Source organism: Molossus molossus, unplaced genomic scaffold (genome assembly GCF_014108415.1).
Source record: "Molossus molossus isolate mMolMol1 unplaced genomic scaffold, mMolMol1.p scaffold_m16_p_20, whole genome shotgun sequence".
Taxonomy (NCBI): Eukaryota; Metazoa; Chordata; class Mammalia; order Chiroptera; family Molossidae; genus Molossus; species Molossus molossus.
The window spans coordinates 50,849,497-50,873,177 of NW_023425356.1; the positions used below are offsets into that span (position 1 = coordinate 50,849,497).

The 23,681-nt window shown below is 42.6% G+C and overlaps 1 protein-coding gene across 2 annotated transcripts in view; it reads left to right on the plus strand.

The window, feature by feature from the left end:
• KIFAP3 (kinesin associated protein 3) overlaps positions 1-23,681 on the plus strand; it is a 108,168-nt gene that overhangs the window by 82,270 nt on the left and 2,217 nt on the right. Inside the window, exon 20 of one of the 2 annotated variants that reach the window (XM_036272709.1) lies at positions 21,307-21,375. The exons of the other annotated variant lie outside the window; for it this stretch is intronic. Coding sequence (XP_036128602.1) covers positions 21,307-21,352 — 46 coding nt within the window. The 3' untranslated portion in view covers positions 21,353-21,375. The remainder of the gene's footprint in view (positions 1-21,306; positions 21,376-23,681) is intronic. 2 annotated transcript variants of the gene reach the window in all.

The following is a 23,681-nucleotide window of genomic DNA, read 5'->3' on the forward strand; positions in this document are numbered from 1 at the left end:
GGCAGCCCGCCTCCTTTCTCTTCCTTCTCAGATACGTTGGCGTCGCCTCTTCTGTGCATCATGTGAATCATACATCACAACTCCGCACCTTTCATTCTGTTCACTCGATTCATTTTTTTCAAACATTAAATCACGCTTAAAATGTTAGTTGTAATTTAAAAATTCATACTGGATAGACCAAACAAATTATGTATTTCCTTAATATATAAGAAATAATCTTTTATTCCGATTTTTAAATGTAGACTTTTTCCTAAGACAAGGACTCTACATGTGAAAATTAGACATTTCTGTAGCTATTAGGCCACCTTGATTATACTCAGCTATTTACTCAGTTTTTCACTTGAGAAAAGCACCTGAAAGTTGTGTATTATTCCCTGTCTAAAGCTCCCTGCGTAGTTTTTACAGGCTACATATTATTTCTAGAACTCTATTTGATGAGATATTTCAAAGCAGTTACTCAAAGAAGAAATGAAAGTATTGTCTGTTACAATCCTTAATTTATTTGGCCAATCCAAACTTCTTTTATACTGACAGGAAAGTAAATATGCCTAAAAAATCCCTTCTCTAATGAGTCTTTCATCAATTTTTAATTGATAACCCAAACTCTCCCATTTGTTCTAATAATTTACGTTTTGTGACCTTTATTACTCTGGCAGTAGTATAGACATTATAAGAAAGAATAAAAAAGGTGAAAAGAACCTTCAGGAAATGTTTCGTTGATAGACATTGAGACCAGCCCTTGGTTCAGCAGTATCATAAGGACTAAATGTACTGGCAACTGCTGATGAAATCATTCAAAGATAATCATTAACTAAAATTTAGTCTATTATCGCTCTGGCCGGTTTGGCTCAGCGGTTAGAGCCTCGGCCTGCGGTCCAGAGAGACCCGGGTTCGGTTCCCGCTAAGGGCGCGTGCTTCGGTTGCAGTTTGTCCCCGGCCCTGGTTGGTCGTGCGGGTGGCAGCCACTCGATGTGTCCCTTTCACATCGATGTTTCTCTCTCTCTCTCTCCCTCTCTCTCCCTCCCACTCTATCTGTACAGAAAATGGAAAAATGTCCTCAGGTGAGGATAAAAAAATAAATAAATAAAATTTAGTCTATTATTAATTTTTATCAAAAATGAACAGAGCCTTTCTGTTATTTATCAGTGTCTTCTATTTCTCTCAGTAGAGAACATGCTTCATGAAACCTTTAGAAGAAAACTCGACTTTAGTGATTTTTGTAGACACTGTGGTTGCAAAATAAAGCAGCCAGATTCCATTCTCGCCTCTGGATTGCCCAGGATTTTTAATGCTAATACCCGCTTATCAGAGCAAAGAGGACTCTGATCACCTCCTGTAGGAATTTAAATGATGGAACCGTCCTGGGATGTATTTGGTAACAGAGAACAGGAGCCTTAAATTGCTCACTTCCTTTCAGTCTTAACTTTATTCCTAAGACTTTATCCTTGTGAAGTAATCATAGACAAATCCTGCATAAATAAATGCATGTCAAAGAAAATAGATCAACTGAGTGTAGTGAGGTACGCTTACCTAATTGTGGAATAAATGTTATTTTCAGCACCTACTTCTATGGCACATGATTTTGTCCACATATAAGAGTATATTATATCAGCGTTCTGGTTTAAATCAATATGAAAGTCAAAATAGGTAAACATAGATACATTTAGCAATAGACATTCATTTAACATAAAATTCTTCACTTTTTAAGAGTTGACCACAGACACCTTATACAGGGTGTCCCCCAAAAATGTGTACACACTTTGAATAATAATAAATTCCAATGGGTTAAATTGAAAAGAAACATCAGGTGAGCTATCAGCTAACTGTTAAGTGTGTATACATTTTTTGGGGACACCCTATAGTTTGCTTCTTATTGAAAATTCTTTTTGATTAAAAAAAGTTATTCGCCTGTGTTTTGATAACATGATATTGAGTACATCACTGCCTCGTAATGGAAATCCACAGTATGTTTGGGGTATTTAGTCATTCTATTCATATTCATTTGCATGTATTCAAACATTATGACAACAGATTCTTTGATTTAATATGTAAATATGTTTTTAAGACAAGCCTATTATCAAACAATATATAAAATTAAAAAAAATTTACCGCTCATGCAAGGCACTGCTATACATTTTATTTACTTTTTGTTTTTGATGTGCATGGGTTCCTCATACTGTTCTTGGCTATATTTAGTTTGGGCTATTTGCAAGAGTTGCTTCTCTGTTTAAATGGGATTTTTTTAAACCATGATTAAAACACACAGAGTAGAACCTCTTTATAGAAACAACAGGGTTGAATAACAAGACAGTATTCTGTTTACTTTTAAAACTTGCTCTGTTTCAGAGTATATTATTTGATCTGAAAAGATCCAGATCTCTGCAAAGTTTTATTACAATTGTATTTGGTTATCCAAACAACATTGTTTTTAAGTGCTAGACCCAGGTATGATAATAGAAACACTTTTAAGTTCTTGCCACTTTCATCAGTATTAACCAGTCAGAAATGAATGGTAAAATTTCTCGGAATGAATGAAACCATTCATAAGAAAGAATACTGTATGACAGGGAAAATCATATCTAAGATAATGAAATGGTCATTTTGCTCTCAAACTAGTGGGCTAGTGAAAACAGGAGAACACGAGTGGCCTTAGCTCAGTCCTGATGAGAAAAGCAAACCACGGCAAACAAATGTCTCGTTCTAACATAATGCTTATATCAGGTTGCATTTTTCTTTCTAAATACTCCCATAGCAATTCTGCCTTTTTATGTTTATTATTATTATTACTTCAGAAGATGCCTGTCCTAGGAGCCTTCTAGAAGTTCAAGGAATAAAATGTTTAAGGCTTTTTTTGCTCTCAATTTAAGTATGCAAAGACTAATAACTTGCATTTAGCTAACATTTATATCATTGTGTATCTCAAGTGATCACCAACAAGCGTGTGAGGCACATAAGGCAAGGAGTAGTGTTGTCCCTATTTTAACAAATGTAGAAATTCAGTCAAAGGGATTTGTAAGGGACAATCCCCAAACCAGCTAGCTAGTGAGCAGGGAAGCCTTAAAGCTGGGTCAGTCTGCCTTCGTGGTATCGCACCATGACTGCCTCCAAATGGCAAGCCTTTATCGTCGTCTCTCAGTGAACTGTGCTTTAGAAAGCTTTTGAGTCAGTGCTATTAAAATTCAGAGTAAGATACGTAGGTTTCACTGTACAGCACAACATGTTGTTTGCCAGTTTTGCTTTAATACATTTGACATGGTATACAGCAAATTGGTATTTCAGCGTATAGGCAAATTGCTACAAATGTATTAACACCTCAGTTAGTTCACTACTGTTAAATTGTCCTAAATTAAGTCCTAAAGTCCTCTATAGATGAATCCAGTTGTATAAACAAATGAGGATGAAATGAGTGGGATAATTTCAGTCTAGAAGGGTTAATGTCTCATGCAAACCACTTATTTAGCTAATTAACCAATGTCAGTGTTTGTATACACGACACTGTTGCTTTATGCCTATAAAATGAATCTTTATATATTCGTCTTACCTTATTTGTTTGGACTTTTTATCAAGACAGCTTCTTTCTAGTCTTGAAAAGGCAAGGGAATGTGGTTCCACTGCTTGGACACTAATGATTTGCATTTCCCAAGGAGAATTGAATTAGGTTTTATTAGCAAATTGGGCCTATAACTTTTAAGGCTAAATTTTATTAGATTATCACACATCAGCATTAGCAAATTGTAAACTTTACTGAAATATAGAAATAGAAGCCAAAAATCAAGGCTTAGAATTCTGGAAACTTGGGAAGATGTTTTATCCTAGAGAAATTGTACTACTGACTTGGAAAAAATATTTTAAGTGATTTCCTTTCCTTTGAAATTTAGAAGGAAGAGAACTGGCGACAGAACTGCCCTCATGAAGTTTGCGTTAGTTTTCAGTCTGTGATCTGAGTTTTTGGAGGCACGTTGGCTGTGTATAAGGTCCAAAGGTGCCCCCAAAGAAAACCAGAGTTAAAATTGAATTTATTGTCACTTTATTAAGGCTACATTTAGAAGAAGAAGTCCAACATAACTGAGTCTATAAATAAAAAAGTAATCTGAATATGACTAGATCCTATAAAAATGTTAACACATCAATTATGGTGTAGCTTTGTACTAGACGAAATTAGATGGGAGTTAATCCAGTCATGACTGAGAAGTTAATTATATCACCACCATTTCAGAGTGATTATCTAGTGTTAAAGTTCATGCATTTTTATGTGTATTAATTGCATTTCTGTTGGTTGTACACATATATAAAAATTAGTTGTAAATTTAAATGGAAAGAAAATAGAAAGTCCTTCAGTAAAGATAACTGCTTTTATAACATTTAACCAATGGAATGCTCTTATTTTCAAAAAAAAAATATGAGAGTTTTTTTTTAAAGGAATAATATGCAAATTGCCATTGTAAAGGCGAGCTTAGCCACATTCCAATGATAAGAACAAAACTGTGAGCAAGTTGATTGCTAGGCCCTGCCACCCAAATGAACAATAGGAGAGAGGGAAACAGAGCACGTCATCTTCTGTTCCCTTGAGGCCTGGCCTCAGTGAACTGCGCTTGCCCCTAAACTCAGGGATATTTTCTAATCTAAGGTTGATTTATTCTGGCCCATCTGTGTTTTGATTGATTTAACAATGTGATTTAAGGATTTATTAACAATTTTTAAAAATTTATGTTAGAAATGTTAAGCCAAATATTTTTTTCTTAAATATTCTTTGAAAAAAAACAGATGAAACCTAGAGCCTATGGGTTTTAAAACGTAATATTAATTAATTCCCACATTCTCCATAGTCCTTCCAGATGTGCTGTTACCAACAGCTCACCCCTCAGATACAAGCCACGTGGGCTCTGTAAACCGATTTGCACTGATTTTGAATAGGAATTATACAGATTGCTGATGAATTATGAAGGTAAACGTATTGCCAAATAAATCTAAGAGCAAAATATTAAACTGCAGTAAATGAGAAAGGAATGTGCAGATGAAGACCTGCCTGCTTAATAAGTTTAGCAGTTACCTTCTCGGTTTCAGCCAAAAGAAAAGAGTTTCGTATTTTTGTTGTTATTGTGTTAAAAAAAAAAAAAAGAAGAAGAAGAAGAAGGAAAAAAAAGGTCTATAAAACTGCTTACAGAAGTATCTAAGACAAAAACAAGGAAATATAATGTTCTGAACTCAGCCAGTCCAAACCACTTGAGCCGCTCTGACAGCTCATAAAACAGAGCAGTTTTTAGCTGGGCCCTGTTTCACATCGCCAAAGTGAATTTTCCTCGCAGGAAGTAGCCAGAGGGTTTATTTAGTTTCCAGTCCGTGGCTTTGATCTTTCTGTACTGTCACGTCTCGGGTTACATAGCTCTTTTTCACTGCAGTAAATCTGCAACAGTTAATGAGAATAAAATTTCCTCCTCCTTACTGATCACATGCTGTTAAATGCCAAACCACAGCCAACTGCATATTTGCAAAATTTCAGCTACAATGTATGGAAAAGGTGCAATCAGTTTAATCTTGTCGTCTTTGTAATTCATTTTATTGGGCTTTCTTTCTTTTTAAGTGACCTACTTTATCAAGTAAGTGGTTGCAAGGCCAAACCTGGGAGAAAGATTTAGACTGTTAACAAACAGAGGAGAAAGGTGCGCACTGTGGAGGGGGTGGGCGAGGGGGCGGGCACAGGGCATGTGTACTGCTGCTGAGACTCGCAGTGGCCCTACTTTAGTGCTTTGGGAAGACCAAGCCGTTTTTCTCTTCAAATAAAATAAACTAGTTTGTTATTTCCTTGATTATGTTGTATGTTCAGTTTCAATTTGCACTTGGTGTTTATTTAATAAGTCAGAACACTATTTTTCACTTTTGATTAAAGATTTCATAGTATTTCATGGAATTTAAAGCATTTCAAAAAACATATTCTTCAAGTAGAAATAACATTGTTATAAGCATCCACTGAACCTTCTTACCAAATGAGGCCATATACATATTGCAAATATTTGTAAAATAAATAAAAGGAAATTGAAAATCACATTTAAGCAAACTGGTTTATATATCATTAAACATAACCATCTTCATGTGAAGTATAATAAAATGTTATATTTTTGTTTGTTTTTTTTTCCTACAATAAAACCCCTTAATTGAGGCATTATTTGATTCAATTAACATGTGTTGTTAAATTTATTTTTTACTTATACCTTTTATCTCTTTTTACTGTCTTATTTTGTGGTTGATAACTGGTTTTAAATGCTAGGCATTGATAAGTATATTTTATTAATATGCATTGATATAGATCATAACTTAAATAAATATGCAGTATTATTATAACATGAACCATATGAAAGAAGGAAATCAGCTGCTAGCGTCTCACCATGGAAGGCACATTGGTTGTTACCGCGTAGCCGTCCGATTCCACAGAAGAAATCATTAGTATTCCCATACAAACCGGCTTGTCGGGTATAAATCAGTAGTATGTAATACCCATTCATTGATTTAGATGTCATTAAAATGATCACTAACATTACATTGAAACTCATAGTATTTCTAAATTGGGGGCAGTAGCCCTGGCCGGTTTAGCTCAGCGGTTAGAGCGTCAGCCTGCGGTCCAGAGAGACCCGGGTTCGGTTCCCGCTAAGGGCGTGTACCTCGGTTGCAGTTTGTCCCCGGCCCTGTTGGGGTCGTGTGGGTGGCAGCCACTCGATGTGTCTCTCTCACATCGATGTTTCTCTCTCTCTCTTCCTCATAAAAAATAAATAAAAATAAATAAATTGGGGGCAGTAAAGTCAGAGTCCCTGGTGAAACAGAGGACCCACTCGGGAAAGTGCCTGTTGTTAGTTACCCCAAGAAGGAAGGAGTGATTTGAACACTTTAAAAGAGAGAGAGGTGCAGTACTACCCTGGGCCTTTCATTAGGTGTTAGATCTAATGCAGAAATGTTGAACTTGACAATAAGCCTGTCTGTGTCCTTAAACTGCAACGCCAGAGTGTTCATGTGGAGGAAATGCAGGTGGAGGGTACACAGAATTTTAGACTCTGTATCGGGAGCGGGGGGAAGGGGGTGTTCTGTAATTTGCTTCTTTGTTTTTCCGTCACATTAAATGTGTCAGACCATTAGTCAATAATCCATCCAATGTTCTGGATTTGAAAGTTTCTGCACAAAATACACATTAATTTTAAACAGCTTTTATTGTTCTTACTCTTTAAGAAAATACGAAAAAAAATAGCACGTAAAATTGCATTAAAAAGTTTGTTTCTGGGACATGAACAGTCCAGTCCAGTTTTAAATGAAATTGCTGGAAAGAATGAGAAACAATTCGGGCTTCAATGTCATACAGATTTCATCTTTATCCTAATTCAATTACTTGGAATGTTACTCTCTAAACGAGTTTCAAATCCATCTGAGAGCTGTTGATTAATAATAGCAATGGCACTGACTGAAATGTACGGACCTGAGTGCCAGGCAGTATGCTAATAGCCATCTGTTACATCCCTGTCTAATTCAGTCTTCACAACAGCTCAGGCAGGAGCTGTTCTAGCAGGAAAAGTGAAGCTTATCAAGTTAAGCAACTTGCCCAAGGTCATCTCCTCACCTCCCAGGGTCTCCTCTTGTTTACCCTCCTTTCTTCCTTCCCTCTGGGCCAGGGAAGGAAGTGTTCTTCCTGCAGCGTCCAGTCAGTCCGGCGGGCCCTGCCCGTCCCGTTGCCGTCTCATGGACTTCTCGGCCGACCTGTCTGTTCCCTCGTCTGGATCGTTGGGTCAGCTCAGGGACCGTTCTGGAGTCTCCGAGATCCACTCCCATGGCCGCCAGCACAGTGGCACTGCGGCCCATCTCTCACTTCCCTTAGCGCTTGCTTCTCGCAGAGGCCTCTCCCCCTCCCCTCCCCCAGTCCTGCGGGATCGGATCACCAGCGGCCTTCGCGGCCCACGGCCAGTGGACGTCCCCCACCTCCAGTGGACGTCCCCCACCTCCAGTGGACGTCCTGTCCTTCCTGCTCAGCCGCATCGGGTCCTGCTTTGGGAAACCTGCCCTTTCAGCTCTCAGGGTGCTCCCTCTTTTCCCGTTTCCCTCCTAAGCCCCTCTCCCCTCCTTCCCGTGTTCTCTGCTGCTTTACTTCAGGGTCTCCTTACACCTAGAGGGTTCCATTCCGGTCCCGAGCTTCAGGTGCATCTGTAAGCATGTTTTCACGTGACAGTCTCCTCTGAGCGCCAGCCCTGTTCCTCTCACTCTAACACATCCAGTTGAATGTTTGACAAAAGCCCTCACACCTGACCTTCGATTTCCCACATGCGAACAGGCTCCTCTCCTAACCTTCCGGCTCAGTGAACGTCACCACCATTCAGTGGGTCAAGCCGTCAGCTTGGGAGTCTACCCTGGTCTTCCCCTCCCTCACCGACACCACTGTCCCGTCGGACCATCTGTCTGCAAGTCCTGTAGTTTTCGTTTCTAGACTGTGACTCGAATTTGGCTGTTTTGTTTTTTTCTCCATTTCCACTGTGAGTACCCTAGTCCAAGCCACCAGTGTGTGTCACTGGAACCGTTCAGTAGCCTCCTAATTGATTTCCCTGCTTCTATACTTTCCTTCCCTTGCAATGCATTTTTTCTCTGTAACCACTATAATCTTTTTAAAGTGTGACCCAGATCGTCTCCCACCTGCCTTCAGTGGCTGCCCACGCTCTGATAAAATCTAAATTTCTTACCATGGTCCATGAAGTCCTGCAGTATCTCACGCCTACTTCTCCAGCCTCATCTCCTGCAAGGGTCCTAATGCTCGCTCATCCCCCCACTTGGGGCCCTTTCTGTTCCTCAGACACACGCCAAGCTCTTCCTCACTTCAGCACCTTTGTATTTCAGTCGAATGTTCTTCTGACTTTTTGAGCAACTGGTTTGTTCTTTCAAGTCTGAGCTCAAGTATTCCTCCCTCGAGTCTTTTCCTGACAAAACTGTCAAGGAAGCTCCTTCCCGGCCCTCTCATTACTGTCTGTGTTCACACCCTAATCATTTACTTTTTGGTTCACTTGTTCCCCACCTTCTTCCACAAAAATACAGCCTCCAGGAGAGCCGGAGCTTCCCCCGAGTGGCGCCCCGGTGCCTGCACACACTGGGCGCCCGGTCGAGGTTCGTCCAGCAGGTCAGACAGGTCAGAGCCGTGTTCACGTTCACGCACGGACGTGTCTTCCTCCATCTCCGGGCTGTCCTTTGTCCCCGGATTAACTTTTTCACTACGTCTTAATTTTGTGTTCATCCTTTCCAATGTACCATATTAGTACAGAGCGGGGCAAGAGTAGGTTTACAGTTGTTCAGATGGAAAATAATATAATAATGAAGAATAATAGTTAAGACCAAGTTAAATTCTTAGTACACGTGTATTATACTATCACATAGCTCCTTGAGTGTGCTGAGAGGTACTTACAGTATCTATACCGAAGATAAGCATTCTCTATCATAAATTTTTTTTTTCATTTTGGGGAAAAGAAACTTCTATTGTCCCAGTATTAACAAGTTTTGTATTATTATTTTTTAAATCCTCACTTGAGGATATTTTTCCGTTTATCTTCAGCTGGAGTGGGAGGGAGAGAGAAACAAAGTGAGAGACACATTGAGTGGTTGCCTCCCACACAACCCCGACCAGGCCAGGGACGGGCCACAGCTGAGGTACGTGCCCTTGGCCGGAATCGAACCCGTGACTCATTGGTCCGCAGGCCGAAGCTCTGCCGCTGAGCCAGACCGGCCAGGGCCTGAGTTAGTTTTCATTATCAAATAGCCAGTGTTCTGTAGAAACAAATTATGCTTCAAAAGGATAAAGCGTTTCCTTGATCTCGTTTCTTCCCTGTGACTGAGTCTGAAGCAAGGGCTTGTTCGGGACTAGTCAGAGGACAGCACGTGTCCGTGGAGCTTATTTCCGAGAGCTACTGCGAACTTAAGTGTCTGTGGTCACAAATTAAATTAACTTCATAGAATATAAAATAAAGATATAATCAAGGTAAGGATGTGCATGTTATGTTTTCCTTTAACAGTTAAATTTTTCTTTATTTAGTAACCTTTCTAATTGACGGGGACCTGAATGGGGTCCCCAGGGTTAAACAGATTAGTAAGAAACAGCCCCTCAAGAAGCTTACAGTTCAGCCTTAAAACAGAATTTTTTGAGATGACTTAAAGCATAATATTTATTGTTCTTTATTTCAAATTTCTCTTTTTGAAAATACTTAAGAGTAATAGAATTATTAGGCTTAGAAAAGGAATTAAGGAATTAATACTAAGTACTTGTCAATCTTGGGACATCAGTGGTCTTCCACACATTCCTGCCTGCTTTTGTGTGAGTCCTACACCTTGATTTAGTGTGTGTGTGTGTGTGCGCGCGTGTGTGTGTGCACGTGCACCAATGGAATAAGCATGTTAAACAGTTCTGAATTGCCCTAAATCTTAAAAGGACACGAAATCATCTTTGGAAAAGAACACCATGCCATTTTAAATGATAAACACTCTTTTTAAAAAAAGAGTATCCTATTTAAAGTGTTATCATTTGTTAACTTATTTCCATTACAAAAGATTATACCTTAAATATTTTCTTACAGGAAAAAACATCAGATAATTTGATGGCAATGTTATATGTGAATTATATACCAAAGCTAGAAAAAATAAAATTAAAAAGATTTAAAGATACTATGATGCATTTTCTTAAATAAAATCATAAATAGGTTTATAGATTCACACTTATTTTTGCCAAGCAGTGCAATTTTTGAGAAAGAATCGTGTTATTATTGAAATACAACTTCCCAAATACATAGGCTGTTGAATAAAGTGCTGCGCTGGGATGGTCTGGGAAGTCAGTACAGTTCGTGTGACAGTAAATTCTGCATCATAACAATAAGCTCTTGGAAGGATTAGTCCAGAAGACAGCTTGTTGTGGCTTTGCACTTGAGATAACGCTGCTTTTTTTAAAAATATTTTTTCTTTATTTATTTTGGAGAGAGAGGAAGGGAGAGGGCGAGAGAGATAGAAACATTGATGAGCGAGAACATCGACTGGCCGCCTCCTACACGCCCCCCCACTGGAGATCGGGCCACCACCTGGGCATGTGCCCTGACCGGGAATAGAACCGGCGCCCTCTTGGTGCAGGGTCGACGCTCAACCATGAGCCACACCAGCCGGGCGAGATGATGCTTCTTTAGAAACACATCTATGTCCTCAAAACATAATTGTGAGATTTGAGGGAAATTATTGTATCAAGGGTTTATTATAAATGGTGATATTGTTTTTTTATGCCTCCCATCTCATAAGCAAAGGTTTACTGAGTAAAAACCTTTCATTTTAGAGAGAAAGGAAAGAAAGAAAAAAGGAAGGAGGGAAGGAAGGAAGGAAGGAAGGAAGGAAGGAAGGAAGGAAGGAAGGAAGGAAGGAAGGAAGGAAGGAAGGTCATAGCTATTGATGAATTCTCAAAACTTGTAATAGAGTTTAGATTACAAAGGTTTGTTAAAATGGATCAGGTTTCCTCATTTTAAAAAGGCAACAAACCTCCATTGATAATTATATGAAAATGGAGGCGATGTCTGGAGTTAAGGGGGTTAATTATGGATTATAGTTCTGTAGGTTTTACCTGTAGGAATTTTAGGGCAACCTGCAGTCTTTCCGTAGTAGCCTAAGTCACTTGGCAGTCTCTTAGCTACTTAGTGCCTCCATCATTAAACAGAACTGAGCTATTTCAAAGGGACATGTGTAGCTCTGTAATAGAATCTAATTTCAAATGCTCTGTTTTTATAGATGAGAAGAGTATTAGTAATTTTCTAAACTTTATACTTCTATTAAAGTTAATTACTGGTGAATATAAAATATATGTGTGTCTATGCCCATTTTTATGTAAAAGCTACATATTTCTGTGGTCTCATTTAAGACGAGTGAAGCACAATCAAGAAATGCTTTCTTGTGTCCTTTGATTAAGTTAAATATTAAAGTTAAATCTTTTGAATAGATTTATAAACAGAAGCATTATTAATGATTTCCTGGATATCTTTTGTGGACATAAGTTGGCATTCTATCTCATGTAATGTCAGATATATATAATGCCTATTTTCTTTGTTTAGTTTTATCTAAAGTTGATACATCCTGCTTTTTCAGAAATTCTTTCCATTTCAGGTTTTTCCAGCCAAAATCAAAGCACTTTCACATTGGCCTGTCAGAAATTAAAAGGCAAAGAGGAACCCAGACTTGTGTGCAGTGTCAAGTAGGTAGTTTAGAGCCCCTCAAATGAGAAAGGAGGGGAGGAGGCTTCTAGGCACAGAGTTGGGCAAGTAAAATGTTAAATTGCAACTGTAACTTAAAATTACATCTTTTCAAATTGATACAAGAAACCCGTAAAGCTGTATTTACATGGGTACTAAAACTTCCTGCTGAGGTAGCTTTTGAGGTGGTAAATGAACAAGGAATTCTTAAAAGTCTCTAAAACATTCTTTTAAAAGGTCTCTGGGTTTTAAAGACTTTATAATTATTGAATTACCATTTAACTCCTTCTCTGTGAACACAAAGGGGAAAAAAGCAACACAATCTCTCACTGTTCCATTTGCCTTTCTCCTCCCAGAGCCTGGGCGGGAGGGACCCACAGCAAGTGGACATCCAGAGCCACTGGAAGTAGATCCGTCCCTAATCTTTCTTGTCCTGCTGCCTTGAAACGACTGGAGATACGCAGGGACCCTTGAGCACGCAGGGGCTAGGGACTCGGATCTCCGAGGCGGTAAAAAGCCGAGTGTGCCTCCAGCCGGCCCTCTGCGCTCGCGGGGTCGCACCCGGACCCTTGAACACGGCCGTTGCACGGGCTGGACCTCGCCGGTCAGACCCACAGCGGTCCAGGGTCACGGCCGTGCGCGAGTGGGAGACACCGCCTCGAACCGTTTGCCCTGCAGTCTCGGGGTGCGCGAGTGGGAGACACTGCCTCGAACCGTTTGCCCTGCAGTCTCGGGGTGCGCGAGTGGGAGACACGGCCTCGAACCCTGTTTGCCCTGCAGTCTCGGGGTGCGCGAGTGGGAGACACGGCCTCGAACCCTGTTTGGCCTGCAGTCTCGGGGTGCGCGAGTGGGAGACACCGCCTCGAACCCTGTTTGGCCTGCAGTCTCGGGGTGCGCGAGTGGGAGACACCGCCTCGAACCCTGTTTGGCCTGCAGTCTCGGGGTGCGCGAGTGGGAGACACCTCCTCGAACCCTGTTTGGCCTGCAGTCTCGGGGTGCGCGAGTGGGAGACACCTCCTCGAACCCTGTTTGGCCTGCAGTCTCGGGGTGCGCGAGTGGGAGACACCGCCTCGAACCCTGTTTGGCCTGCAGTCTCGGGGTGCGCGAGTGGGAGACACCTCCTCGAGCCCTGTTTGGCCTGCAGTCTCGGGGTGCGCGAGTGGGAGACACCTCCTCGAACCCTGTTTGGCCTGCAGTCTCGGGGTGCGCGAGTGGGAGACACCGCCTCGAACCCTGTTTGGCCTGCAGCCTCGGGGGGTGTGCTCCCATCTTGGCGAGTCCTCCTCGCAGTTGCCCAGCTTTGCTTTAGGTCGCAGACTGTCAGGCTGGCAGGACCCGGGAACACCCCGGAAGGGAATGCACCCCCTCACGTCTGAGGCCCGTGTCCTCTCAAAGAGCAGCCCCGCTCTGGCCTCAGCCTGAGCCCAGGGGTGCGCGAGGTGAGAGGGTGGTTGGCGGAAATAACCGGACACCTACCCTGGACGAGCTACTCGCAGCATCGACTCGGTGCCGAGCTGACGGAGACGCCGAGCAGAGCTGCCCCGTGTCTCCGGCGCCCAGGCTCGGCGTCGTCTGCACCGGTCACCACGCGGACTCCGAGGGCCCGGGTGGTACGGCCTCGAGCGCCCTGCGCGGAGGGAGGCGACTGTGCCCGCCGCCCGCTGCCTGCGTGGGCAGAGCTCGACTGCGTGGGAGCCCGAGGGCAGGCGGAGCACGCGGCCGGCCGCCCGGGGACGGCGACCTGTCACTGTCCATTCAGTGGCACGAGCCGGGCTCTCCTCCGTTCTCGGGGAAGGCTCCGTTACGTTCCCTGGTCATAACGAGGACACCGAGGGCAGAGCCGCCGCCCTGTTCTGCAGGAGACTTGGGAATACAGCAGTGAACAAGGCAGAGGGTTGCCAGGGGTAGCTGTTACTTACAGAATCAACATGACAAAGTTACAGGTGTGCACTGAAACACGTGACCAGTAGAGACAGAAATCGTATTCAGATATTCTGGTTTGGAGGTCATTGTACCCCGCTAACTTTTAAAAATTCAGGAGTTGTTAAGTTCATATTTAAGTTAGTGTTGCTGAATTTAATAAACGTAATTGTCAGTCCTTAAATTAAGGGAGAAAAATGCCTATATGCATCAGCCTTTAAAAAGTTGCCCTACGTTGCTTTGCAAATAATTTATTTAAAACATGATAATAGGGTACAAGTCAAGAAACTATTTGTTAGGATTGAATACTTACTTCTACTTTCCAGTCTACACTGACTTTGCTTGGTAGTAATTCAGTGTGTCCAGAGGGTGCTTTGCCCCATTCTGTGAAAATCATAAGGAAATAACCTATCTTGTCATCAGAAGACTGCACTGTGTGTTGTATAGTACTCGTGATAATTTTAGGTTGATCGGGGGACTGAAGTCAGACCACATTTTTGCAGTCTAAAGTTACCTTAGAATAAGTAGAAAATGAATTTACCTTGGGTTGGTTGGTTGGTTGGTTTGTTTTGTATATCCATAATACATTCTCAAGGACCAAGAATGCTTGTCAAATTGAAGAGTGGAGATATACTTTAGAACCTGTTCTTTGAGTGTCACATGCAATGTTGGTACATTGCACAGTAAACTGAGGTCCTGAAGGAATAGCTATCCAACTCGTGTTGGTGACTGAAATTATTAAGTTAGTGCCTGGACGTGTTTGCATAACACTGCCCAACATAGAGGTTTTAAAATATCATAATGCAAGGAAATGCCTTTAGGTTGTATATTTGATAGTATAAACTTACTGAGAATCAAAATTTCAAACTTTTATGCTTAGCTATTTTTTTTTTATTTTTCCTTTATTGATTTTAGAGAGAGAGGAAATGAGAAGGAGAGAGAGATGGAAACATCGATGATAGAGATCATTGATTGGGCGCCTCCTGCATGCCCCTCCCCCCACTAGGGATTTGGCCCACAACCTGGGCATATGTCCTGACCGGGAATCGAACTGGCGACCTCTTGGTACATGGGTCGATGCTCAACCACTGAGCCATACCAGCTGGACATGCTTAGCTATTTTAAATCACACACTTTTAATTTGTTTAAATATTATTTCTAGTACCCATTCTTGTACCCTCAATTTTAGAAATATGCTACTTAGTTTGATTTAGCTACAAACAAGTCTTTACTTGTCAACCACCGTTTGATTTTTATCAGCCAAAGGTAATTTGTAGATTATTTAGCCTAACCATTGAGACAAGTAAATGATTAAGTAGACATGACATAAATTGGAAACTTTACATTAACCTTCTTATATTTGATAAGACTTTTGAGATTTTTTTGTACAAATGTGTCTACCTCTTATGTAATAGAGTAGAAAAAAGAGAAAGTTTCAAAACTGTATCAGAATGTCCCCAAACTACATTATTTATTTAAGGACTTTGGTTTTTACAGAAGCTTAACAGTAATTCCCGTGGACGAGAGACTGCTGTGTCAGTAGGGTAGCACCTTGGAACCCATGTCGCCTCGTCGATTATGTCCACATGTCAGCTTTCTGTGTTGTATGAAGAAAGGTGGGGAGTTGATCCAGACCATTTTGTAGTACTTGTGATAATGCTGGGTTCTGTTCCATCGCTTGAACTTGTTCATTTTGATAATGCATTATCACTTTAAGATTCTGGTCAGTGCTTAAATCACAGTAACTGGAGGTCATTGTTCATATTTCAACTGGACTAAAAAGTTTAGTACCAGCATTAACTTTTGAATTATGCTCAAGGTCTTAGACTTTACAGCATGTTTAGTTTCTTTTCATTTCTTATTAGTATTTTTCAGTACTTAATAGTCTCCTGCTCCCACCTCTAGCAAGAACTCTCCTCTCTGTTCAACATCAGAAACATTTTCCTCTTTGGCATGTGCTTCCCAGGTCCCCAAACAGTATAAGCAAATGGGAAAGTTCAGCTGTCATTCTTGGAAGGTCATAGATCACACTCGCAGCCTGAGTAATCCAAGAGGTTTTAAGTATCATAGCATTTAGTTTAAAGTGAAATTTGCTCTGACAGGGCTGGCAGACCAATAGGAAAAAGAAATATTTGTGCTTGGAGAAGTGCATATGTAGAGACCAAGAGTATAACTGATGGCTGGAAGTGATTTCAGTCTAAAAAAACAAATCATTAAGAGAGTGCATAGGGGTAAAATACACAGTTCATATTTTAAAGAGTCTCAAAATGAACCAGCAACTAAGGTTAGCATTACAGAGTAATTAGCTGTGGTGTTCGGGCTTTAACTCACTCAGTACCAGACAGGATGCTTAAACCATCACTGTGAAAACATTGCTACTTACATTATATTCTCTACTTTAAGCCTACAGCAGCAACTTTTGTACCTTAAAATGCCGAGGTATTATGACAGATTATATAAATGTTGAAGCAGTAAGAGACAAACAGTTATTCAAAGGAGGTGCTAATGACTCACTTATCGACCCAGCAGCCCCTGCGTTTGGTGTGTGGCTGAGGTGCTGGCGAGCCCCGCGCGGCCGGTTCGGTCCCGGCACTTCCCTGAGGAAGTGCAGGTCGGAGACTCTGGCGTTAAAAGACCCCTGTAAAGCGCCCGAGACCGTTAGAGATTTGGGTACCCGTTCACATGGGCTTCGTAACCACATCTGACAGCTTCCAGCAGGCACCTCTTGGTGCTGTTTCTGTTAACTGCTGCAAATAAGGACAAAGCGGTCTTCTGGTGGCTCAGTTGGAGTCACAGGAGCAGAAAGCTGGCTTCTTGCCCTGACTGTGCAGAGCGGGTAGGACTAAAATGGAAGAGGGTAGACCGGGCGGACTTGGAAGGGCCCTCCCATGTACACACATAGAAAAGGTGGGCACGGCATGGCAGCCAAGTTCACGAGAATTCACGACGACGGGTGACGTCCCCACTGACACCCAGGCACAAGAGCACCACCCACAAGAATGCCGGCCCCGGCCTGAGGCCCGGGGGACGGGCCGATTCCCTGTCAGGTCAGAGCTGCAGGTTCAGGGGCTGCGTCCGTCTCAGCAGCGGAAAGGAGCTGACTGTAATCCACCAGCGCTCCTTCCCCGCACTCGGGAGTGGGCTCAGACCTTAGACCGTGTAGTCTAATTGAGCGAACCCTGAGTCCAGAAATCATTAAAACTGTTTCAGGACAGTGAAATCCCCGTGGCCTTGAAAGATTATAAACAAATACAGAACCTCTCTGTAGAAATATGTCCAAGCTCCAGGGCCAAGAGACAGGCAAAAACAAAACAACACACACGCACACACCGAACTTGAACACAATAAAAACCCGCCAGGCTCATGACGAAGGGACCGTCACGAAGAATTGTCAGACACAACAGCAAGAGTCAGGATGCCCAAGAACCAGTTAATAGAGAACCCCCAGCGAGACTATCAAACGTAGGAAAAGTGAAAGGGTAGACGACGTAACGCAACGATAAGATCATGTGAGACAGTACCAGCTCTACGTCTCCACATCGACGTGTCACCAAACAGACTGGAGACGGTTACACGACAGATGGAGACGGACAAGGGGAGAAGTGTAAACTGAATGATGTTACAGGAGCATCGGTGAGATGATCTCCCTTCATTTGGAGTGAATTCGTGACTGGTTTACACATTCCCCCCCATCAATAGTACAATTAGTCTTTATCAGCAGCATCTCAGTATAGTATCTGAATTGAAAGGATCTGTCAATGGTAGTTTTCCCCCTTAGAACTGACAGATTTCTTTTTCTTTTTTTTTAAGTTTTTTAAAAATAAATTCCACATGAGTACTTTAAACACAACTTCCCACTACTCATATCATTTGTCCCTGATTTTGGAGGGAAATACTACTTAGTTTGATTTCACTAAAAATATGATTCTTTGGTATTCTTGAGCCATTTCGTTTTATCATAGTAAAAGGAACATTGATGATCATGTATATAAAAGACTAAAAGAAAACTAAATGGAAAATGACAGCTAAACCTGATATGTATTGGTGAAGCTCATTAAAAGACTGCTTAGCTCTGGCCGGTTTGGCTCAGCGGTTAGAGCATCAGCCTGCGGTCCAGAGAGACCGGGGTTCGGTTCCCGCTAAGGGCGCGTACCTCGGTTGCAGATTGTCCCCAGCCCTGGTTGGGTCATGCGGGTGGCAGCCCCTCGATGTGTCCCTTTCATATCAATGTTTCTCTCTCTCTCTCTTCCTCTCTCCCACTCTATCTGAACAAAAAACAAAACAAAACAAACAAAAAAGACTGCTTAACTGCCCATTTTCTCCATAATCCAAAGGCTCAAGTCCAAAGCAATCAGTAACACCTTTGAGCCACCCAAAATATACATTTATTACATAAATTCATAGGATGCTGTTACAGTTAGATGAACATTTTAGAAGCCATTCGGCAACAGCAGTACCTGACACGCGTGCAGATTACATTTCCGCCGTGCAGGACAACAGCATTTTCTAGCGTTTTCACGGGCCCAGTCACACCACTTTGCATATGCAGGATAGACATTCCTGTTCAGCTTGAACTAAATTTTTTCACACTTGTAAAATGAAGACATCGATTATATGAGAAAGTGATGGAAACGACGTTCTGTCCATGGTAAATATGCTGAGAAATTTAAATTTGATAAAGCTTGCTTTTTAAGTTTGTACAAGTGCAATACTCAGTGATAAGACAAGCCCTCCATCTAGTGGTTGGTCTGTAAATTACAAACGTTTAGATCAGTTTAATAACATCACTATACACACGTTAAGTATAATTTTATTGGCATTATCTCGTTCAATCGACACTTCTCTTGTGACTATATATAAGAATATCAAGAACAAAAAATGTTCCTTCTTTCAGAGTAATCTATCCCTTTCTATCGAATACAGAGGCCAACTACTGCAGTCTGATTTCATCTACACGGAGTAACACAGCCTCTAATTACTGGATGAAACAGAGTCCCATTTTAATGGGGCAAAAATCATTTTACTCCCAATTAACTGTACCTTCTAAATTTTTCAGCCAGTTGTGATATTCTTTCCCTTTGTCCTCCGTTCCCAAATAGTAAGTGTAAAACTACACACATCTTAGAAGAAGAAAGTGCTGTGTTTTGCTCCTGACATGCTGCCTGCTCGGCCATGCTTCTGTGCCAGAGCCCCGGGGCTCCCCGCGCCCACATCTGGATGGCCACATCTGCCCTGAGTGCGCGCGCCCCTCAGCACGCTCTGCTACCAGGCTTCCCTTCCAAGCACGGCAGGAGCTGTCCCCCTTCTTCAGAACATTGGCAGCTCCCCCGAAGTGTAGAGGTCTTCACATGGCACGTGAAGAACTTCCAGAATCCGCCCACCTCCCTCTGCGGCTCTCTCTGCTCCACCATAACGTGCCCCTCGCTGTCCTCAGCCCTTCTCTCTCGCTCGGACTCCCGCACGGTCAGGAATTCTCTCTCCACCGGTGAAGGCCATCCATCCACACAGACAAATACTTTTTGAATGCCCGCCCCTTGTCAAATAACAGTGGTAGATACTTGTGACATAATGAATAAGACACTCCTTACCCTCATGGTGCTTGCATCCCAATAGGAAGTAAAGACGAAAATGTAATGGCAGGAATTAACAGGTGTATGGAAATCAAAGTATTTTCTGTGAAGATGTTCTGGGCCCCAAGATTCTTCTGTAACAATTTGTATATACATCTAATATACTCTCATACTGTATTAAATATGTGGGCCTCTTCTATTCTCCTGTAGCAATTTATAAATATACTAGCATAACACAGCATCAGTTATTGTCAGAATTTTGTTCCATGTTAATTGCCTCCAATCCATGGCCAGGCATCATGTATTATTTATCATTGCCTTCCCAGCACCACATCATTTAAAAAAAAAAAAAAAAAAAATGGACTCTCAACTCTATATGTAATACATTGTAAGAACTCATGTACTGTTTGGACGGACGGATGGACGGACAGATGGATAACTGTACTAAGCATCACTATTACATAGACCTAAATTTTCCATGAAAATCATACTTAAGCTGAAATTACTCTGGTAATCAATTTATAACCTATCTAGGAAGAAAAACATACTGGTTTTGATTCTATGACCGATATATTGGAGTAACTGATAAAAGAATACTCTTCTAGAAAATTATTATCGTTTTATATAGTTCTCTAATGTCCTGGAAAGTTCTCTCTGAAGAAACTCAGCCCTGTCAAACCCTTTCACTTCACATCTGAAATAATGTCAGCCTTTGATCTGTCTTGTGGATCACAGCCAGGTAGTAATAAGAATCACTGTTCCCTATTTCTGAATTTATTGTCATAAAGGGTTTTGTCTTAGGAAGAATAGAATCCCTAAAGAAAGACCCCGAGTAAAAAGAAAAAAATTCAACCTGGTCGTTATAAGTGAAAATTGCGTGTGTCTGCCCACAGAATTATATACACACTCACATTCCACGTGAGCCACGTGGTGACGATACCTAAAAACACGGGTGCAAGGTCAGTACAGTCCTAGCCGACATGGGCAGGGTCAGAAATACTCTCGGGATATTCTACACTGGCTCCAGACCACGTTAGAAGTGCTGCATTTTCAGCTTCTTCATTTTAAGAAAAATACTGAAAAAAGTGAAGTTATTTTAGAGAGCAAGTGAGGTGGCAAAGATCTCTGAGGCCATGAGGAATGGTGACATGAGAGCTGTGAAGTGGATACTGAGGAAGAGCGAGACTTCTCCTGTGGCCCGGAGGGCAAGCGTGGGACCCGCAGGACCAGGCTCAGCGGCGACCGAGCTGCCTGGGTCTGTCTGTCCGTCAGCGCCCCACGGGGCGGGGCCTGCATCTCGGAGGGTCCCCGCGGGTCCCCGCGGGGCGGGGCGGGCCTGTCGGGATGCTGCTGTGGATAACAGCGTAGACTCTCGGTGGTTTCTGGAGCTGTGTCCAACAAGATCCTGGGAGCCCGTGGAAAGAGCACGTGGCTGGAATTTACTACCTTTACTTTTGTCGTATACATTAATACATTCATTATTTACTCTGTGTTCATACTGCTGCTTTGGGAATCTCAAAGGAGGACAAGAATTGTATTGCTTTTATCTAATTTTAAGAAAATAACGATCCTACTTTTCACTTACGCAGCACTTTTCATCCAAGGATTTCAAAGTGCTTTTCAAATGTGCACTAATTAAGCCTCCCAAACAGCCAGAGGTAGGTGGCATCCTTCCCTCTCTGTGGGACTGTCAGCTCCGTCCGATGTTCACTGAGAGCCTCGGGGAGCCTGGGACTGCTCCCCGCTGCTGTCCCTGTGTCCTGTGCTGCATGTGACCCACCACCTGTCATGTCTGGGCCCCCACCCCGATCATCTCAAGTACAGAATTCTAATGAATGCTGCTGCTAAAAATGTGTCTGAAGCCTTGTAAATATTACAGAAAATTCAGTCTTCGGCTTGCTGAATGCTAATTAGATTTCTAAATTTAAAAAATTAATACGAGGTATAGTTTTATATTTGTTTTTGAATTTTAAATATAAATGTTTTGTTTATGAAGAATCTGTCACTTTCCTTTCTGGGTACCCCCAAATCATTGTTCTTGGAACTAAGACTTGACAGCAGATGGAACTGGTCCTTACCTTTGCGACTTGTCTTTTCGCAGCAAACAGTGACCATTTCCATCGAACCCGAATTATGTGTTTTCAGGAAAAGATCTTACGTTTTGGTATTTTTCTAATTTAAAGTTGCAAAGTACAATATCTAGACATTGAGGATACAAGTCAAATGACACTAGTCCTGGAAAGAAAACATGGTCTAGTTGGGGGTGTTCTGATCTAGAGGGACATGCAGCCCTTGTACAGGTCAGGAGTCCCAGGAAGAGGGGTGCACGTACGGAGACACACAGGCGCGTGGGATACGTCCCCACGCCAACAGCCACATGTACACACTCACCCGAAGAACAGCCACGCAGGGCAGAGCAGGTGCACGTGTCACAGCTCAGCCCCCTGGTCCTCAGGGTCCCCAGGAGGGGCCTTTGAAGGCCTTTCACGTGTCGACACGAAGTCTCAGTGGGTCGAAAGCATGGTTTTTACGACACTTCCCTCTTACATTCATGGTTTTGTCCCTTTCCGGAAGAACGTACGAGAAGAATCCATCTTACTCTGTTCAAGGACATGTAGTGTTACCTCTCCCGGGTGTGAACCAGGTCAGCGTTCACAAGGCTACATCGTTATCCCAAGGGAGCAAGTAGAGTCAATAAATACGCACACGTCCCAAAAGAACAGGGTTGGCTTCAGATTTCCCTCCCCTGTGGAAGTTCAAGACATCTTGTCCTTGACACTGAACTGCACAGAGATCTGTTGCATAAATAGAGCTTGATCGCAGGAAACCCGCAGACTCCGAAACAAGCTCACCAGAGTCCTAGGTCACGTCACTTCCACAGCCTGAGGTGCAGATTCTTACCAACACTGTGACTGACACGTCAAAGACACCATAGTGTCTGCCTGTCAGCTTACAATGAAAAGTATACCCAGCAGGCAAATCAGAAAATGTCTAAGTTTATTCTTTACCCTGTGGGCAAGCCCCTTGGGGAAACAGTGATCAGAAGTTTGCCTGTTGGTCATAAAAAGAAATAAAATAAAAAACAAAACAAAAGGGAAAGTTTTGCAGTTTGAATGTATAACGACCTCAGACTCAGAACCTGTATTAAGGCTCCTTCCTCAGTGAGGACGAACCTGCCAGATGGTCAGCTGCTCCCGGTGTTGACAGAGGTCACCCCGAGGATTTGCTTGGATCAGATCCACCAGCGCTGCCTCGAGGAGCTTGTGGGTCTGTGCAGGGTGGCACGCAGACCCCTCTGAGGCTGGCTTCCTCCTCGAGATGGAAGGAGTCACGCGCCACCGTTCTCTGCCAGAGGGCCTGTTTCCCAGGCGCCTCGTAGGTTTCCTCACTGACCTGCTGTCTGCTTCCTGTTCCCAAGTTCTTGAGGGAGGTCTCGCCACAGCCCCTCGATGGAGAAACAGACAAAACCAACTTGGGTTTAACCTAAGTCGGCTGCTGCTCAGCCTCACCAGAGGCTGAGAAAATGTGAGGAGTGGCAGAAGGCGGGCAGGAAGTAGAAAGATGAAAAGGAAGGAGTTGAAATCCTCGAGCTGTACAGTCGCTTTGTATAGTGGAGAGTTGTCTAGATGCGTGAGTATCTGCGGGCCTTAGCGCTGCAGGGGAAGATCTCCGACAGCCAGCTCTTGCTGATTCCATGCGGATGCGGGTGTAGTTAGCGCGGGGACGCCACCGACTTCACCGCTCCCTCTAGAGTAGTATCTCCCTTCATCATAAAAGTTACCCTTCCCCTGGGACCACGGCAGGAGGGGTGTGCTAATGTTTCCCATTGTAAGATAAAATTCAGACTGAAAATTTTCCAGTCAGCTTTCAGAAATTATAGATGGAGCCCAAAAGTTTGACTGATCCGGCATCACTCACGCAAATGCTGACCTGCACTTGTGTTTCAGAGAGTGCGTTCCCCTGA